Genomic DNA, 20,477 nt, shown 5'->3' on the forward strand with positions numbered 1-20,477 from the left:
TGTGTGTGTGTGTGCAGAGACAGAGATTCTGTGCATTGCCACCGGCAACAAGAGTTATGCAGCGAGACATTTTGTGTGAGTCTGCGGGGGAAAGACAGATACACTGCTGTTGGTGATGAGAAAGAGTAATGTGGCAAGACATTTTGTGTGCGTGTGTGCGAGGACAATGACAACAAGAGTCAGGTGATGATACATTCTATATGTGTACAGAACAGAGAAAGATTCAGTGCACTGCTACTGAGATAGCTGGTACAGTATTTCACACACATATATATGCACACACACACACACACATCCTGATCACTTACCTGGTCAGAGGTGGAGGCAATATGTCGAATGGCGACAACATCCTGGATCTGCACACATTACAATACAGGTCATCACCGTCACTGTTATATTACTGTCAACCAAAATCTATCTCCTCTACATTTTTCTGATGTATTTCTGAAGTCAAACTCACCACTGTTTGCTTTCTTCCCTCCCCCTCTATTTGCCCCCTTTCCTCTTCATTTTCTCCCAACATTTTCTGTATTTCAGTTACACTACACTCCATCTTTCTCTAAAATTTGCCTACATCAAATCACATTCTCAAAAACAAACAAAACAGACCTATCCTCTTCCTCCCATTCACCGTTTCCTGATGTGTGAAACAAAACAGAGCTGCCACCATCTACACAAACTAGATAGGGAAACAAATCCATCCCAGTCCGATTCTGTGTGCATGTGAGTGTGTGTGAGTGTGAGTGTACATGCACGTGTATGCGCATGCATGAGTGAATATATACTTTTATGCACATCATTTCTAAACTTCTGCATTACTTTTCTTATTTTTTATTCTAATATTTGCACATGTAAAACCGTGAAGTTCTGTACCCTGGTATAGACAAAAAAACAGTCTTGACTCTGAGTCATCCTTCATCATTATCTCTACCTTCATCGTCATCACTACACTCCCCCCCCCACTCCCGCTCCTACTCCCCAAACCCCTCACTGACCTTGGCCTTAGCGGGGATGACCTTGATCTCCTGCATGACGATGGCGTCGGGTCGCACCATGAGGACGATGGGGTTGTTGGAGGTCTGACCCATGCAGTAGAGGAGCCCCGTGTGGCCTGGCACCTCAGACCACTGCACCAGGGCCTGGTTGCTCCCGCTCGTGCCTTTCCCTCCGCCGTTGGAGCTGGAAGGATGAAAGAATTTGTGAGTGTGAGTGCAAAAAAAAAAAAAAAAAAAAAAAAACAAGAGAGGCAAGGCCTTCAAGACTCACTTGTGATACACTTAAAAAAAAATCCAAGCTTTTTAAGACAAGAAAGATCAGTTTAAAGCAAATTAAGTCCCACAGCATTAATTACAGAGTAATTTCCCTTTTTTACTATCTGCACCAAAACGTTTGCAAAATAAATAAAACTTCCATGCTTAGCAAAAGAAGTTCCTGTTTGAACAAAAAATGATAATAATGACTGCTCTTGTTGATGGGTCAGAATATCAGATCAAAGTGCCAAGTTTAGAGAATACAAAAAATATAAATATAACAGTAAATGCAGTTTGCATATAATTAGGCTTCATTTTTTATTTTTTTTGTGCCCATCCCAGAGGTGCAATATTGTTTTAAACAAGATCACTGGAAAGAACTGAATTTTTCCTATTTTTATGCCTAATTTGGTGTCAACTGACAAAGTATTTGCAGAGAAAATGTCAATGTTAAAGTTTACCACGGACACACAGACACACAGAGACAACCGAACACCGGGTTAAAACATAGACTCACTTTGTTTACACAAGTGAGTAAAAAAATTGTACCTTCTGTATGAACATATGTTTGAAGAATACAAGAGGAGTTTGTATTATACTCCATGTTTGGTGATACATATACTTACCATGTCAAACTGATGCAAACTAGGCCTTGCTCTGCTTGGCCAAATTTTGTGTGGTTAACAGTGAAAAGACAACCTGTCTTGCCCGGTCCGCTCTTAGCCAATCAAACGCTTCTAAAAGCTACAAGCGCTGAATCATTCAGTGTTTTTCAAGTTACAGGAAATTAACACTGAAAGCAACATCAAGAGCTATAAAATTTTCACCACCTTTTCTTTAAATAAAAAAATAAAATAAAATAAAAATTAAAACATTTGGGTTTTTTATATGCATTAAGCTCTTTGTTGAATCATACTGGTCAAGGGTTTTATTAAAATTCCACGACTCTCTGTTGAACGATACTGGTCATGGGTGTTATCAAGACTTTTCCAAACTCTGAAGGGCAAAACTCATTTTTACCAGATTTTTTCAACCCTAAACAATGGGCCCAGATGACCAGACAGAACCACTTCTGGCAAATACAATAATTGTGAAGCTGTCAAGTGCAACACACAACAACAAAAACCACCCCTGTAAACCTCAGCTGGAACAGTTACATACAACATAAGTGTGCATCATGGTGATGACAAGAGTGTGCTACACTTAAATCCAGCATACAACCCCTTAAAAACAGAACACAGGTTATCAACTATCAAAAGTGGGTGCTGCAGAACGGAGGTTACATACTAAGGGAGGTCACAAGCCACAGCTACTTTCAATTACTCCGCATGAGCAGGGTAGAAGGTTGCACAGGACAGGAATCACGACCCCTGTTGGGAGTCCGCATCAGTGGGTCACTGTGCAGAGTGTGCAAGCTATTTAAAACAAGAACACATCACCAAACTACTTCAAGCCGAACAAACCTGCTGCCTATCAGGCACAATTAAAGACAGACAAACATGTCAAAGCCTAAAGACTGAATCAAGAGGTCACAAAAGCTGCGTCCCATGCAGGCAGAAACAAAAGGTGACAACTGACCATTTGAAGGTGATGGGGAACAGGTTGGTCACTTTGGACAGGTCTCTGGCCACCGGTGCCGAAAAACTCTTCCCTGCAATGAAGTGAACTTCTGGTCACACAAACTGACAACAGCCCCATAAAAAGTGGTCATGAAGGTACATATTGCACATGCACAAACACACGCATGCACACACACACACAAACACACACCTGTAGATGTCTACATACACAACATATCTGAACACAAAAATGCACCAAAATCATATTTTTGTTCTTCAGATTTCAGTATCTCCCAAGCCAACTCTATTCAAATATTTGAGAAAAATAATTAATTACAAAAAGATCCATGAAAAGTTGTATAACTATAAATACACTTCACAAAGAGGTGCCCTGTCAAATGAGAGACTGTGTCAAATTATAGTTATCATTCATTTTTGTTTTTTGTTGTTTTTACTTGTTCTTAAAAAAATCTAAATAATACAAACTTGCATCTCATTCAAATTCCACTTTAATTTTGTACTAAATGTACCAACTGAGTCAAACGTCTGACTAAATCTAGATAAAAAAAAAAAAAATAATAATAATGAACAAAAACATGGGTGTCAAATCGAAAAAATCTCTGCCCATTGTGCTACCCTGGCAGATAGCGATTATGCAAGGGGTGACATACCCTGGGAGTAGCTGAAGAAGAGGAGCTGCAGAGCATGAGAGTAGTACACCGACACCCCTCCTCCTGCCACCTGTCCGTTCACGTCCTGTTCATACATAGCCTACATCGTACAGCGTTACAAACATACACTGCATTCTGTTCATATGTAGCATACATCGTACAGCGTTACACACACACACAGCATTCTGTTCTTACTGTAGCCTACATCGTACGGCGTTACACACATACACTGCATTCTGTTCATATGTAGCCTACATCGTACAGTGTTACACACATACACTGCATTCTGTTCTTATGTAGCCTACATCGTTTAGCGTTACACACATACACTGCATTCTGTTCATACATAGCCTACATCGTACAGCGTTACACACATACACTGCATTCTGTTCATATGTAGCCTACATCATAATGCATTACACACATACACAGCATTCTGTTCCTATGTAGCCTACACCATAAAGCATTACACACATACACAACATTCTGTTCCTATGTAGCCTACATCGTACAGCGTTACACACATACACAACATTCTGTTCATATGTAGCCTATATTGTACAACTTTACACTCACACAACAACATTCTGTTCATATGTAGCCTATATTGTACAGCTTTACACTCACACAACATTCTGTTCAAACATAGCCAACTTTGTACAGCGTTACACACACTCAGTTGGGGAACGCACTTTTGCTAAAAAAAAAAAAAAAAAAAAAAATGGGGAATCAATGCCATCCAGTCTGCTTTACATTCAAACTCGCAAGTGAATTCAAAGTCAATCATAACACACATTCATTTTACCAAGTATTCCCTTGGCATTGTTACAAATGGCGTGTGGGTGGATTGCTTTTTATGAGTGTGTGTTGTTTCAGTGCATGAACTGTGTGAGAGGAATGTGTACAGCAACAGGTGCATTTCATAAGCTGATATAAAAATTCTTGTTTCATCATTATTATCAATCTCTTGTTTCATCATTATTATCAATCAAATCATCACCTCAGGAACTGTCCGAACAGAATGTGTACAACACACATGAGCTGCATTTCACAAGGTTACGCCAAAAATATATAATCTTTTTCATCATCGTTAATATTATCATTATATAAATCATCACTTCAATCCTAATCCTCCCTCCAGCCACCACACCCAAAAACACACCCAAGGTCATACCTTGAGGTCTGTGTGCTTGGCCTCGAGGACGTTGGTGATGTAGAAGGGTCCGTGGCGGGCACTGCTGGAGTCCTCCATCACCTGGGTGTAGATGTAGCCCGAGGAGGCCATGAGGATCATGTGGCGACCCTCATCCCCAAACAGGAAGGTGGCGTCGCGGATCTTTCCGCTGGGCAGCAGGAAGTAGTACTGGGGGCTGATGGCATCGATTGACAGGTCGTAGATCTGTCCGCAGTATACAACATGCTTATGGTGAGATGTTTTACACATTACACAAGGAGAAAAAAAAATCTATCATGGTGATAATAGATGTAGATCTGTCCGCAGTATACAGCATGCTTATGGTGAGACGTTTTACACGTAACAGAAAAAGAAAAAAAATTCTCATGGTAATTATCGATGTGGAAAAAAAAAAGAAAAAAAGAGAGTAGGCGCCTGACTTTTGCATAAACCCAACACAGTGGTCAGGCCTTGACAGCCTTTCATTGCAAACAGACATTGTCAGTGTGGCAGTGAAGCCCATGCTTTAACTCTCTCCATACGAACGGCGAAAGAGACGACGTTAACAGCGTTTCACCCCAATTACCATCATCAAAATATTGCAAGTGGAAGGCTCTTATACTGAAGAGGTGAATGTTGACAAAGAAAACCACAATTCTGACGACGGAAGCTAAAGGTTGGGTCATTCAGACACCCACTGGACATCCGAGGGGTCTGTGTAGAGGAGAAGAGAGGACTGGCCCTACTGAGTGAGTTAAACCAGTATCATGATATCCTGTGCCTTAGATCATGTTTTTTGATGAGCACTTAGGATGGCTTGTATCAATGTATGGATTCTTTGCTGACACACACAGCTGCTTTTTGCTGGTGACGAAAACACACTGGAAGGTTTCATATGCTTTTGGTGTGTACTGTACCTGGATATAAGAAGTGGTTTCATAAAAGACCAGCTGACCGGTCAAATGAAAATTGTGTATCACAAATAACTTTACATATATATACACACACCTACGCTATCCTCTTCTCACAAGAACACATACGCAATGACTAAACTTTTTCAAAGTATCAAAATAAAACTGCAGAAACATGAACAGTGTTCACTGCAGCAACGTTCACACTCACCTTGACAAAGTCAGCGGTGACAATGGCGAGTTCAGTCTGGGAGCCTGGGAGCCAGACAGCCTACAACAGAAGAACAATGCAATACAACTTGACCCCATCAAAACTGTGATCATCATCATCATCATTCATCATCATCAACAACATCGTTCTTTCTGTATTTATAACTTTTCAAAAACCAACAAAACTGTTACTATTCTCCCATGCTGCATCAATGTAAAACCTGAAAAACTGTAAATGTTTATAAGGGGGGGGGGGGGGGGGGGGAGAAGTAAAACAATCAGTCAGTCTACAAGCAAAAGAGGAAACATTCGGTTTTCAAACATGAGCTAAAAAGTAAACTTAGTCTTTACACACACACACAATGACCTTCCATAGCTGAAACAACCAGTTTAGCCAGAAGAGAATTTTCTCCTGTCTCATCTCTTCGTCACAAACCATAAAATAAAATTAAAAAAAAAAACAGAAAAGAAAAAAATACATATATTTTAAATCAAATCTAAAAAATTAATAACAATAACGTATAAAAAAAATCTCTCAAGGCCTGACTAAGTGCATTGGGTTACGCTGCTGGTCAGGCATCTGCTTGGCACATGTGGTGTAGCGTATATGCATTTGTCCGAATGCAGTGACACCTCCTTGAGCTACTGATACTGATACTGATAAAAAAAAAAAAATTTTTAAATCCCTTGTAAACTGCACACTGTCAAAAGAACCAATGAAATACCCCCCCCCCCCACCCACCCCTCCCAACCTCCTTGAGTTACTGATACTGAAAAAAAAAAAAAAATTTTTAAATCCCTTGTAAACTGCACACTGTCAAAAGAACCAATGAAATACCCCCCCCCCCACCCCCCTCAATGCCTCCTACCCCACCCCCCACCCACCTTGATGATGAAGTTGCCAGTGGCCAGTGAAGGGTGCAACACCAGATGGTCCGACACCGTCCCCGACCCTGTGAAGGTCAGCACGTGACAGTCCTGAAAATACCACACACACACCAACGCTGTTCAGCACGTGTCTCCACCATGTGTCACGTCTTTAAAGAAATGAAATGAAATTATGGTGCTTAGAGCCTCGCCAACCACTAAGGCCATCTCAAGGCTATCGCCGTGTTAATAAGTACTACAAGGATAAAAAAACAAACAATTAAAACGAGTCACCACTTTAAACTTTCTACTCCAAAGTTTAAAAAAAACTTCCATAGTTTAAAACCTTCAAATCTGGTTAAAAATGTTCACTTCTTTTAAGAAGTCCATCAGCGCCCACAGAGGGACATCACGAAACAAAGTCTTCAAAGAAACAGCCGTGTAATGTCTGTGTCTAACGTCATGCAGATCCCAACAGTCAAGGAGCACGTGTTTCACAGTGAGAGGCTCATCACAGGGAATACATTGAGGGGCCTCTTCCCCCTTCAACAAGTAAGAATGAGTAAAAAAGGTGTGCCCCGCACGCAGTCTGCACAGCACAGACTCCCTTCTTTCTGTTCTTCACCCCCGAAGGGGGGGTCTCTTTTAGGTCTGGACGTCTTTAAAGAGAGGTGGTATGTATAAATATGCTGACTATCACAGCGTCTGTAAACATCATAACATGCAGTGCCTTTTCAAAATGGCACAAATAATGAATACCAGCTGCTACAATGAATGTACGCAAAATTTTCAAACTAGAAAAAAAAAAGGTTATCTTTTTTTTGTTGTTCTTGTTTTTTCAAGGAGGGTTTAGTGCAGACTCCGGCAGGGGTCTGATTCCTGTCCTGTGCAAACTACTACCCACCTTTGCAGAGAAAACTAAAGTAGCTACGACCAATAACCTCCTGAAGTAGGTTACCTCCCCTGTGCATCCCTGACTAGCGCCCTCTTTTTAAACCAATGCAATTGATACTTTTGAGTCACTCTTGGGAACAACCCTCACTTTAAAATACAGAGTTAAACACATAGAATCCATACCTTCATGGCACAGTCTGTAAACATTCGTCACTTTAAAGCACAGAATGAAACTAACGCAATTGATACCTTGTGAACATCCCTCACTTTGAAATAGAGTTAAACACATTGAATCCATACCTTCATGTCACGGACAGTCTGTAAACACCCCTCACTTTAAAATGCAGAACAAAACTAACACAATCAATACCTTTAAGTCACTCTTGTGACATCCCTAACTTTAAAATACAGAATTAAACACACACAGAAAGTCATAAAGTTGTAACTGTCTGTGTGAACATCCCCCACTTTAACAATACAGAATCAAATCGAATGAAGCCAGTACCTTCAAGCCACACACTGCCAGGAAATCCTCATTGCATGGGTTCCCCACAATGGACAGCACGGTGAATGGTATCGGAGCAGACGACAGACGCTGAAACAACGGTGTTACCAATTAAAAATCAATGTCATACAGACTTGTACTTCTTTAACGCTGTACTTAAATTTAAGATCAACAGTCACAGAGACAGATATCGCAGCAGGCAACTGATGATTAATCAATTGCATTATCAATTTTAAATCAATGCAAAACAAATGTGTACCTCAGCAAAGTGAGAGAGCATACAAAAAACGTTCAAATCATTTTAATTTGAAAATCAAACTAACACGAACATGGGGAGTTTGCGTTATACTCCCAGTTTAGTTGAATAAATATACTTACCATGTAAAACTGATGCAAACCAGGATTACCAGTTTACTCCTCTTGGCCAAAATTTAGCAGCAACTCAATGAGACATCTTATTACCGGGTTGCCATGAAATTTTGACCAAGGAGAGCAAACCGATAGGCCTGGTTTGTATCAGTTTGACATGGTATGACACCAAATTGTATCTAATCAAAACTGCACTTAAATCAAAGGACTACTAACAGAAATCCCAGGAAAAGATTTACTTTCTGATAAGAAATCCAGGATGAGTTCAACTTTCTGATCAAAGAAAAGGTCGAAAAAAGGAGAAAGGTAAAAATACAAGAATACAAGTACTAATTCAATTAAAGTGTTTAAATCAAAGAAAACTATGTCATGATCACAGTGTTTCTGCACACTATGTGTAACCAAATGACAAACCAAACACAATCAAATGGCAGCATCTTTCTTCATTCGTGGGCTGCAACCTCCACATTCATCATTGAGAACCATACTCTGTTGTCGTTGTTTTGGGAGGGTGTGGAGTGTCAATCAGTAGTATAATAAAATTTCCTCTAATCACAACAGTTTGTGTACTTATACCTGCAACACTATTACAATCAGTCATATCTACCAAAAGTTTGTTCTGCACATATGAACAGTTTGCGTCCTTTTACTTATGCTTTCAACAATGTATCAGTCAGCTGCATTTACTAGGAGTTTCTTCTACACAAGTCAACAGTTTCAGTCTTTTTATTTGGGATGACATCAAGACTTTGTTTCAGTCTGAAATCCCTGCCATAACTCTACCATTAAACATCAACCTGAAAATTTTGCCACTCTCTAGATCCTCCTATGTTCCAATTTCAGACAACAGTCTGAAGAATCTCAGGCCTGTTATACTTTGGTAACACAGTAACTATCCGCAGCAATTGCAGTTTCCTCTACACAGTTCAACAGCACAAGTGTTAGCGTGCACAAGTGCACAATATAAGCTGTTAGCTTGTTGCTCTGCTGTCTGTGTACATGTATAACATGTTTTCTGAATAACGATAGCTGTTATCTTGTTGCTCCGCTGTCTAAGTGTACATGTATGACACGTTTTCTGAAAAAAATGTTACCGTGAGGGTGAGCTTCTTCTTGCTGGAGTCGGCCTGTTTGAGGAGGGCGGACAGCTGCAGGATGGTGATCTTCCCCTTCTCGTGGCTCACCGCCAGGTGCTGCCTCTTCCCCTGGGGCGACGACAGCACGCACATGGCCACGCGGCGCAGCATGTGCGCTGTGATCAGCTGACGGATCGTCTGCCCCTGGTCCCCGCTGTAGTTCATGCGCACATTCTCGAAGGCGCCTTCTTGTGAGCCCAGGGTCACCGTCTGGAAGCAAGCGATCTACCCTGATATCTGTGAGGCTGATGCCTGTTTTGAACGACGTGACCGATTGGCAGGCCAGTCTATTCAAATCAAAGCCTGTCCGCCACCGTTAAGATCAAACTTAAGAAACGCACACACAAACATCCTAAAGCAAAGAAAAGACAAAACATTGCAACAAACAGCTAAGATGATGCAGGGCTAGGGGCAGTGTTGAGGTTTGTCACATAAATTAGCCAGATATTTAGCCAAATGTATCCTGCTGCTGTTTGACAGAGCACAGTATATGATGCAAGATGTATTTTCTGTATCACACACACACGCACACAATAACAGTTTCCTGTGTGCACATTTAGGTTCCTAGGTCTGTCTAGATACTAAACTCTAAGAACTTTTTTTTTATCAGTAAGCTTAGTTTCCCCTTCTTTAAACGCAGGCAAATCAGTTTTTCAGCACACTTGATTAACACATGCCTCTTCCCTCCCAACCCACCCTCAACACTATGCGTGCACAAACACACACACACTAACATCCCCCTCCTCCCCCCATTCGCCCCCCCCCATACACATCCACCCTCTCTCACACCCACCATGAGCTGATCAGAGGTGGTCTCAATCTTCTTGGCCTGCATGTGCAGGTCAGCCAGGGCCTTCTGGGCGCGAGCAGTGCTGCCCATGGGGGAGGCGTCCTGGTAGTTGTCGGTCAGGGGGGGCACGATCCACTGCAGGATGTCCAGCACTGTCTGCACCACGTTTGACTGCTCCTGGAACCAGAAAAACTTTGTCACAGTTTACTCAAGTTAGTGGGTGTGACTCATCATCCCCTCGCTGTGTTGGTAGGACTCTGTCAGTGTGTGACAACGCATTCCTGGAATGGAGCACAACTCTGGACAGTGACAGTGACTCAATTAATGTGTAACGCTTTCCTGGAATGGGGCACAACTTTGGACAGTGACTCAATTCGAGTATAATGCTGTCTTGGAATGGGCACAACTTTGGACAGTGACTCAATTAGTGTGTAATGCAGTTCTGGAATGGGCACAACTTTAAACAGTGACTCGATTAGTGTGTGATGCAGTTTTGGAATGGGCACAACTTTGGACGGTGACTCAATTAGTGTGTGATGCATTCCTGGAATAGGGAACAACTTTGAACAGTGACAATTTGCGAGTGGCACATCCCTGGAATAGACATATTTGACAGTGACTGAATTAGTGTGTGTATGCATTCTTTAATTAAATCAGCACAGAATTTGACAGCAACTTATTTAGTCTGTGGTTGCATTCCTTAAATCAACACAAATTTTCACAGATACTTAATTAGTGTGTTGATGCATTCCTTAAATCAGCACAACTTTAGACATTGACTCAATTAGTGCGTGAGGCATTCTTGGAATGGGCACAACTTTGGACAGTGAATCAGTGTGTGACACATTTCTTGAATAGGCACAATTTTTACCGGGCTAGTGAGAATGAATCTGTGGGTCGTTTTAGCGTGACTAAATTTGTGGGTGGTGAGGTTCATTCTGTGATAAAGGAAAACTTTATCAACATGAACCCTTCAAGAATTGGGATTTACAGACAGACTGTAGTTTTCAAGTTACGTGAAACGTGGCAGCTGTTTCTTAATGACTCCTTTCTCTCACTGTGTGTCATAAAAAACGACTGTAAATTTCTTCTTGTTTTGCCTAGTACAAATTATATTTCAAGACTAACAGTGTTCCAGATGGTGACTTTCTATACTGAGTGTAATTTTCTTTCCTTTTTTCTTTTTTTTTCGCATGAAAGGTGTGAGGAGGGGGAAGGGGGTGTTGAGAGCATGGGTGCCTTTTGGGGTGTTTTTTTTGTTGTTGTTGTTATTGTTTTTGTTGCTCATTTGTATGTCTGTAAATGTTTATGGGACTGCATTTTATTGGTAAGCATATCTAAAATGTGTTTTGTCTTTGACTGTGTGTTACTATCTCTGCTCTGTTTTCTTTTTAAACTATTCTTCCGAACTTAATATTACATTATGGCACAACACTCTCTTTTACCAGAATAACTGCAACACAAATATAAAAGTCCCCTTTTTCTCCTGAAATAAAAGAGATAAAACAACAGCAGCAACAATACTATAACAAAACTCATTTTCATTATGACCCCAACTCAACTTGAAGAAAACGAAATCACACACACACACATAGTCACACACATAAATAACCTGACAAAAGGAGAATCTTTTTTTTTTCCAATCAAAAACAAACAAAAACAAATCAACAACTCACCATGTGGGAGAGCAGATCTCCTTTTGATTCCTGTAAAAGAAAAAAAAAGGGGGTAATTTTTCTTTACCAAGTGTTGACAAAACACCACAAGCAATTTAACTGAGAATGACCGCGACAAATCTTTATCATTTCTGAAGCATCAGCAGAACACCTCATTCATTCTCAATATCAATGATCCAGAAAGCTTCCATGACAATCCAGATTGCACTTCATCCTGTGAGGAAAGAAAACAATTGCAGTCATTCAAAGACAGGCTGGGGAATTGTCCAGGAGAGTTTCCTCTAAAAAACGGCTGGGGCTAGGGGCTGCCATAGGACCCTGGTGGGGTGCAGGGGCAGTGCCCTACTGTGGAGTCCAGGGGAACAAAGCCCCCCTTGGCGAAAATGAAAACAGTGATTTTTAAGAGGTTTTAGGGCCTCTCCTGAAAACTTAAACAATAATGCACAGTTTCTTCTCTGACCCCCAAAAAACGTTTTCCTCGGAAAAAAAAAAAATTCTTTCCCTCTGAAATCATCTGCTCCTCCACTGAAAATAGCAGATCCACTGAGAGTTCCCCTGCACTGCAAAGGAGAAATCACCACCATCCCCAACTCACCTCAATCTGCTTGAGCAAAGCCTTCTGCACCTCGTTGGCTTCCTGCGGAGTCTTTTTGGCCTCGGCCGGCTTGTCATCTGGGCCGGGAGAGGACAGGCGGCGGCGCAGTGAGGAGTGATGGTGGAATGTGTCCACGGCAAAGGGGGACTGGCCGATGGCTGCTCCTGACGAGTCGATGCCGCTCTGGGCCGTGCGTTTCACCAGGGCCTGTGTGTACAAGGTGGGAACTGAGAGACTTACAGGTCGATTCTTGGGTTCAGGGTTGTGTCTTGTGTGTTCTACTACACAAAGCAGCGTTCTGGAATATTATGCTGATCATGTGTTCTAAACAAACCTTTTTTTTTCAAAACGTGTGACACACACACACACACACACACGCACAAAGCCATGTCCTTCACCTTGCAGGAGCCATCCTCCTTGGCACCACAGTCGCAGAAGAAAGATCCAAACTTGGCGTAGGAGAGGTCGTGGTCTTTGTGACACACCTTGGCACACACTGTGCACACCCCAACCCCGTCCACCATCTTGCAGGTGTGACAGTGGTACCTGTCGTTGCAAAAGGTAAGTTACAATCTGCCAAAATCATCTCACAGGTGTGACAGTGATACCTGTCATTGCACGAGGCAAGTTACAATATGCCATAATCATCTTGCTGGTGTGACAGTGGTACCTGTTGTTGCAAAAGGTAAGTTACAATCTGCCAAAATCATCTCACAGGTGTGACAGTGATACCTGTCATTGCAAAAGGTAAGTTACAATCTGCCAAAATCATCTCACAGGTGTGACAGTGATACTTGTCATTGCACGAGGCAAGTTACAATATGCCATAATCATCTTGCCGGTGTGACAGTGGTACCTGTCATTCCAGAAGGTAAGTCACGATCTGTCATAATCATCTTGCAGGTGTGACAGTGATACCCGTCACTGCAAAAGGTAAGTTACAATCTGTCATCATCATCTTGCAGGTGTGACAGAGATACTCGCCACTGCAAAAGGTATGCTACAATCTGTCTTTGTCACCTTTCGGGTGTGACAGTGATACCTGTCAATGCCATAATCAGATCTGATCTGAACACAAATCTTTCAAAAGGCTGTGAGCTGTGGTTAAAGTATGGCTGGGTACAGTTTGGCGGTCCAAACGCACAACAACTGAGTTAGAATGTCTGTACATTATGTGCCCACACATTATGTGTACACGCAAAAAAGAAAAACACATCACCCGCTCACACACACACACACACAACCATCACCTCCTATCACACACACACACACAAACACACACACAGAGTCAGAAACACACAAAACCAAGTTCTTACCAATGCTGGTTCATGAACTCTTTCTGTGTGATGGTAAAGGTGCACAGCTTGTTGTTCAGGGACTCTTCGTCCTGCAAAAAAAGTCACCAGTCCACTAAATATATATCACTTTACCTTCTTACAACTTAAAAAAAATCAAACACTAGTACAAGTAGTAGGGTGCATGCAGATTCAAACACAGCATTCATATTCTTTGGCTACATTTTGTAGATCTATGATCTAAATCACACATGCACATGTACGCACACAGACACAAACAGGCACAAAGATACAAACGTGCCCACACACACACACACACACACTTGCACTGACGCATGCAAACGCACATACACACACACACACACACAAAATGGTGCAACACACAATCAACTGCACACATACACACAAACACACACTCTCTCACACAATCAATTACACGTACACACACACTTTCTAAACAGCTGCTGCCTGAAAGAGAAGAAAAAGGGGAAACCACTGACCGAATCCTCCCCCCCTGAATCATCCTCTTCCTGCGTCATGTCCTCCGCCCAGTCACTGTCGGCGTCTGCAGGGGCTGCAGTATCCACGTCCATAGTGGGAGAGGCAGCACCCCCCCTGTACAGAAGGGACTGGTTTTTCATACACCTCAAAACATAACTCCCTGTGCAAAATTACTCCTTTTTCCTAAACCAGAACCACCAACACTGAGCATGATTGCTTATCTTTGTTCAACCGCAAACACCATCGCTGTGCTAACTACTACTTTTTACTGAAGCGCAAACACCATCCATGTGCAATTTTTTTCTGAAACTACAAACATCTCTACTGTGCAAATTTACTTTTTTCTTATACTGCAAACATCTCTGCTGTGCTTAATTCTTTTTTCCTTAAACAGCAAATTACCCCTGCGTAAATTACTTGTTTTTACATCCCATATCCACCCATACTTTTTTCTTTCTTTTTTTTTTTAAGACTGCAAACATCCCCTACCCCCTGTGCAGAATTACTCTTTTTTTCCCCTACAACACAATAACCACCCATGTACATCCAACAGATATGAACGCCATACAGCCAAGTTAGATATAAATATCAATCAGCCGACCGATGTCCATTTTGTTCATTTACAGCTCCCACAAAAAGTCACACAGACTGGCCTCCAGTTCAGCTTACATGCTCTTTGGAACCTAAACCAAATTTCAGCTGAAGTTTTTGAAAAATGAAGACTTTAAAAGTTAGAGAAATTAGCATGAAATCATCAACCAAACACTGACTGAAGACCCACGCAATAAAATCAGCATGGTGGTCCACATTCTGACAGTCAGTTTTTGAAGTCTTGAGAACTTCAACCAATCATGAAGTACACTACTCAAGGTCAATAAGAGTCAACAAACTTCATTGGCCAGTCACTGCATGTATAAATCATCAACAGGTGAAGCTTGGTACAAATACTTACGCCTAAATACCAAACTGTTAGCAGTTCACATAACAATATTCAAGAAACATTCAGAACGGGATCAGGAAATGAAAAAGTAATAATAATAACAACGATGACTAACTGTTGAACGCTTTCTTCCCTTAAAGGGAGCTTGCAGCGCTTTACAAGAAACATTATACATACATACAACTTACAAGAAAAAATATAACGCACAAAAGCAAAGTCAAATTCTGGCCCATTCTCTTCCTGAAAAGGTCCTTGCAAAGAGATAGAGTGTATTGTAGTGGATTACATCTGACACGATTTCTTTTTCTTACTCTCCCTCTTTGCTGGTTTTTCTTTGTAAATGTCTTACCTGTCCATTCCTTTCTTGAGAGCTGCCAAGACATCTCCAATGTAGGACAGCAGACAGCACAGTGTCTCCAGCAGTCCAGGCTGCACACACCCACACACACATAGTAAAACACACATAACTATTCACACAGTGACACACACGCATACACATATATATATTGACACATACACACAACTGGTAATATACACCCATATATATACAGTGACAAACACACATATATAGCGACACATACACACAATTGGCATTGTACACACTTACATACACAGTGACACACATACACATATATATTGACACATACACATAACTTGTAAATACACTCATATAAAACACAGTGGCACACACACATACACATTCATAGTGACTCGTTTACAAATATTGTGACACATACATACACATTCACTCCCAGGCACATACACAGTGACGCACACACACAAGTAGTGACACATACACGCACAACACACACTGTCACATGTCACACACAAACACATACACATATAGTGACTAGTGTGACATACATACAAAATACATACACATAGTGACACACACACAAAACACACACACATAGACACAAAGTCAAACATACACACACACACAACCAACAACAACTAAAACAGCAAATTAACAACAAAAAAAATCCACAGTGACACACATACATTTAGTGAAACATGCATGCACATGTGCTCATGCTCCGCTCGCTCTCTCGCTCTCACACACACAGACACACACAAAACAACACATTACTTTTCATCTAAAATCACAACTGTGGATAGACCTTAAGCAAAAGAATGAACACACACACACACACACACACACCCACACACAGAGTTCAACAACACAACTCACACTGCTTGGTTTGCCACTCTGCACAAGGTGTTCTCGGACTTCCTTTTCCGAAAGGTGATCTTTGCTGTAAAATCACCAAACACATCACGTGCAGACAGCCTGGGTAACAGCACATCTTCCCCTCTATTCTATTCATGTTATGTGTGTGTGTGTGTGTGTGTGTGTGTGCTCACACGTGAGTGTGGTATGTGTGTGTGTGTGTGTGTGTGTGTGTGTGTGTGTGTTTGAAAGAGAAAGAGAGAGATTCAGATTCAGAATGGTTCAATGTTCTTTGGCCATAGACACACACATATATATATATATATATATATATATATATCATGCATATCCCTCACTCTCTCACCCTCCTACCCTCTCTGACACACTTTTCACACACACACACACACATTTCTAGTTTCACACTAACAAAAATGTATACACACAATTCTCATTCCAAACTCACAAACATGTACAGTCAAATGGGCATTTGCGCATATTACACACACTCTCACAAACACCACACTCACACACACACCTACACACATTAACATTCACACAACCACACCACACCACACAACACACACACACCCGCACACACACACAACCACACCACACACACACACCTCTCCCTCCCATACAAAACAGTTTACACCCCCCTCTCCCCACACACAAACAACAACACCACACACACACACACACACACACACACACACACACACACACACATCCAACCCAAAGCAAAGGCCTCCATACCACAGCTGCAGCCACTCTGTGGTGGCCTGAAAGAGAACCAGATGCCCGGCCTTTCCAGCCAGGGCCAGGGCCTGCATGACCATCATAAGCTCCGGGAACCCTGACAGGTCCCCGCCCCCTTCCTTCAGCAGTGGGGCCCCCATGGGGATCAGGGCACTCAACACTGCCATGGCCACATCCTCTCCAATGCGGCTGCAACCATACGGAAACAACTGTTTCATTTTCTCAAGGAGGCATCACCGCGTTCAGAATATCCCATATACTCTACACCACAACTGCTAGGCATATTCCTGACCAAACCAACATGCTTAATCAGGCCTTGAGTGCATTATATATATATATATTTGAGCACCTATCAGAATAGATTTCTTCTACAGAATTTGCCCAAGGACAACATTCATGTTGCTGTGGGTTCTTTTACAGAGCGCCAAGTGCGTGTTGCACACACAACCTCAGTTTGCTGTCTCATTCTCATGACCAGATGGATGCTCAGTTTGACTGGGAGAAAGAGCGAGACTGGGACTAGAACCCAGACCCCAATCGTTACTGCATCAGCAGATGAGCATCTTAAAATTCCATCTCGCTCACTACGATCGGCCTCGGATCCACTCTGTTTACGCATACCCAGATTCAAACACTCGACTATTGGCCGCCGTTCTTTCTCTGTTTCTGGACCTTGCGATTGGAATGAACTTCCTTTTTCGCTTCGTCAAGTCTCCACACTCAGCTCTTTCAAGTCTGGCCTTAAAACCCACCTCTTCCCAAAATAGCCTCCCTTGCCTGCCCTTCCTTGTCTTTAGTTTCTGCAGTATTAGAGTTATGCATGCGTGTGAATGACTGGTGCGAAAGCGCTTTGATTTGTCTCTGCACAAGATCCAGCGCTATATAAATACCATTATTATTATTATTATTATTAAATGCAAACTGCACACAGGACCTGGGTTTATCGTCTCATCCGAATGACTAGATGGATGCTCAGTTTGATTGGGAAAAAGAGCGAGACTGCGATTTGAACCCAAACCCTCACGGACACTTCAATGGCCGATAAGCGTTTTACCATTCTGTTTCCTTTCTCATTATTTGAGTTTAGTCACTGCATTAGATTTCTTCTGTTTTGGAGGGAGAAGGGGGGGGGGGGGGGGTATTTTGTTTTTTTGTTAGCTTTTTGGTTAGGTTTTTTTTTTCATGTTTCATAATGTTTGCAAAGATGATTCACAAAATCTGACAAGTACAATGAGAAAAGAAAAAAAAAAGATATTGTCAAAGTAATGAAAGTATTTCCTCTTTTTTGTTGTTGTTTTTTGTTGCTGTTGTTCTTTTCTTTTGTTTGTTTGTAGGTGGAGGGGCCATGGGGAGGGAGTTGCTTGCTTTTTGAAGGGGTGTAGGAGGAGAGGGTTTGGGGATGGGGTAGGCATAGAACTGGCATAAAATACCCGTCATTTTCCCAACCAGGTGACACAACCAGGACTTGAACCCAGGACCCTCAGACGCTCAATCCACCAGGATACTGACACCAGACCCTCCCCCTGTACTGACCTAGAGTCCTTGACGATGTAGACAGTCAGACTGTGCAGCAAGTGTCGGTTCTGCTTGATGGTGTCCTCCTCCTCTTCCTCCTGACAAAGCACAACACACACATCCACAATTAAAAAGGTTAAAGCTCCCATAGCTTTTAACGGCAAGTGGGACAGCTAATTCATATCTACTTACTCTAAGGCTCTAGCACATCGAAGTGGGGCCCAATCCTCCCCTTCGGCCATTTCAACCTTCCCCAACCAAAAGTCAGATACCCATTCATATCTTTATACTTCTCTTCAATTCACTGACTTGCTATTCCAGTTCTTTCTTGCATATCTGATTTTCTTGCGCTAACATCTCGTCTTAACATACCTTACTGTACTGTGCTGTGCTCATCTAAATATGTCTCACAGTAATGTGCTTTGAACCTTCTGGTTGTTTAGGAAAAGCGCAATATAAATAAAATCTATCACTAGTATCAGTGCAATCATAATTGTTGTTCTACTGGAAAGTATGTGATATGCAGCATACCTGTGGAGGTTTGAAGATCTTGTAGAGCAGAGACTGCAGAACACTGGGGTCCACCTTGGCCAGCCCCGACAGACAGCCACACAGGCTGCTGTAGCACTTGTCACTTCCTTCCTTCTCCGCTGGACAAAGGGAAAACACAGTTCCTACACATGTGGCTAACAAAGGGAAAACACAGTTCCTACACATGTGACTAACAAAGGGAAAACACAGTTCCTACACATGTGACTAACACAGGGAAAACACAGTTCCTACACATGTGACTAACAAAGGGAAAACACAGTTCCTACACATGGGACCAAACAGAGGAAAACATTTCCTACACATGTGACCAAACAGAGGAAAACACAGTTCCTACACATGTAACTAACAAAGGAAAACACAAGTTCCTACACATGTGACTAACAAAGGAAAACAGTTCCTACACATGTGACTAACAAAGGAAAACAGTTCCTACACATGTGACTAACAAAGGAAAACAGTTTCTACACATGTGACCAAACAGAGGAAAACATTTCCTACACATGTGACCAAACAGAGGAAAACACAGTTCCTACACATGTAACTAACAAAGGAAAACACAAGTTCCTACACATGTGACTAACAAAGGAAAACAGTTTCTACACATGGGACCAAACAGAGGAAAACATTTCCTACACATGTGACCAAACAGAGGAAAACACAGTTCCTACACATGTAACTAACAAAGGAAAACACAAGTTCCTACACATGTGACTAACAAAGGAAAACATTTTCTACACATGTGACCAAACAGAAGAAAACATTTACTGCACATGTGACTTACAAAGGAAAACGCAGTTCCAGTACATGTGACCGAACAAAAAAAAACACCAGTTCCAACACATGTGACCAGCAAAAGAAAACAGTTCCCACACGTATAACCAAAAAAGGAAAACAGTATTTGTGACCAACAAAGCAAAACAGTTCCCACATGTGTAACCAAAAAAGGAAAACAGTTCCCACACATGTGACCTGGTATGGATATCTAGTTACTCACGGTTAAGTATGTGTAATTAAACTAGTTTTTATAACAATGTATATACAAGAGACAGTATGTCTATACAGAAAACAACAACAGAAAAACCAACTTTGAAAGGAAAACAAATAATTGCAAGCTGAAAAAAAAAGAAGAAAAAAAAAAGG

The 20,477-nt window shown here is 41.7% G+C and overlaps 1 protein-coding gene across 6 annotated transcripts in view; it reads right to left on the reverse strand.

Annotated features, from left to right (window-relative positions):
- The window catches only part of LOC143289901 (E3 ubiquitin-protein ligase UBR4-like), a 154,119-nt gene that overhangs the window by 93,495 nt on the left and 40,147 nt on the right, over positions 1–20,477 (reverse strand). For all 6 annotated transcript variants that reach the window (XM_076599140.1, XM_076599138.1, XM_076599135.1 and 3 more), the window contains exons 32-51: positions 19,317–19,435; positions 18,804–18,883; positions 17,268–17,459; positions 16,536–16,599; positions 15,693–15,772; positions 14,403–14,517; positions 13,924–13,994; positions 13,006–13,153; positions 12,608–12,814; positions 12,013–12,042; positions 10,340–10,513; positions 9,505–9,756; positions 8,042–8,131; positions 6,661–6,753; positions 5,777–5,836; positions 4,655–4,879; positions 3,481–3,565; positions 2,829–2,901; positions 996–1,179; positions 309–356 (exon numbers count right to left, since the gene is read on the reverse strand). In XM_076599140.1, coding sequence (XP_076455255.1) covers positions 309–356; positions 996–1,179; positions 2,829–2,901; positions 3,481–3,565; positions 4,655–4,879; positions 5,777–5,836; positions 6,661–6,753; positions 8,042–8,131; positions 9,505–9,756; positions 10,340–10,513; positions 12,013–12,042; positions 12,608–12,814; positions 13,006–13,153; positions 13,924–13,994; positions 14,403–14,517; positions 15,693–15,772; positions 16,536–16,599; positions 17,268–17,459; positions 18,804–18,883; positions 19,317–19,435 — 2,390 coding nt within the window. The remainder of the gene's footprint in view (positions 1–308; positions 357–995; positions 1,180–2,828; positions 2,902–3,480; positions 3,566–4,654; positions 4,880–5,776; positions 5,837–6,660; positions 6,754–8,041; positions 8,132–9,504; positions 9,757–10,339; positions 10,514–12,012; positions 12,043–12,607; positions 12,815–13,005; positions 13,154–13,923; positions 13,995–14,402; positions 14,518–15,692; positions 15,773–16,535; positions 16,600–17,267; positions 17,460–18,803; positions 18,884–19,316; positions 19,436–20,477) is intronic.

The sequence above is a fragment of the Babylonia areolata genome, chromosome 14 (genome assembly GCF_041734735.1).
Source record: "Babylonia areolata isolate BAREFJ2019XMU chromosome 14, ASM4173473v1, whole genome shotgun sequence".
In the NCBI taxonomy this organism is placed as follows: domain Eukaryota; kingdom Metazoa; phylum Mollusca; class Gastropoda; order Neogastropoda; family Buccinidae; genus Babylonia; species Babylonia areolata.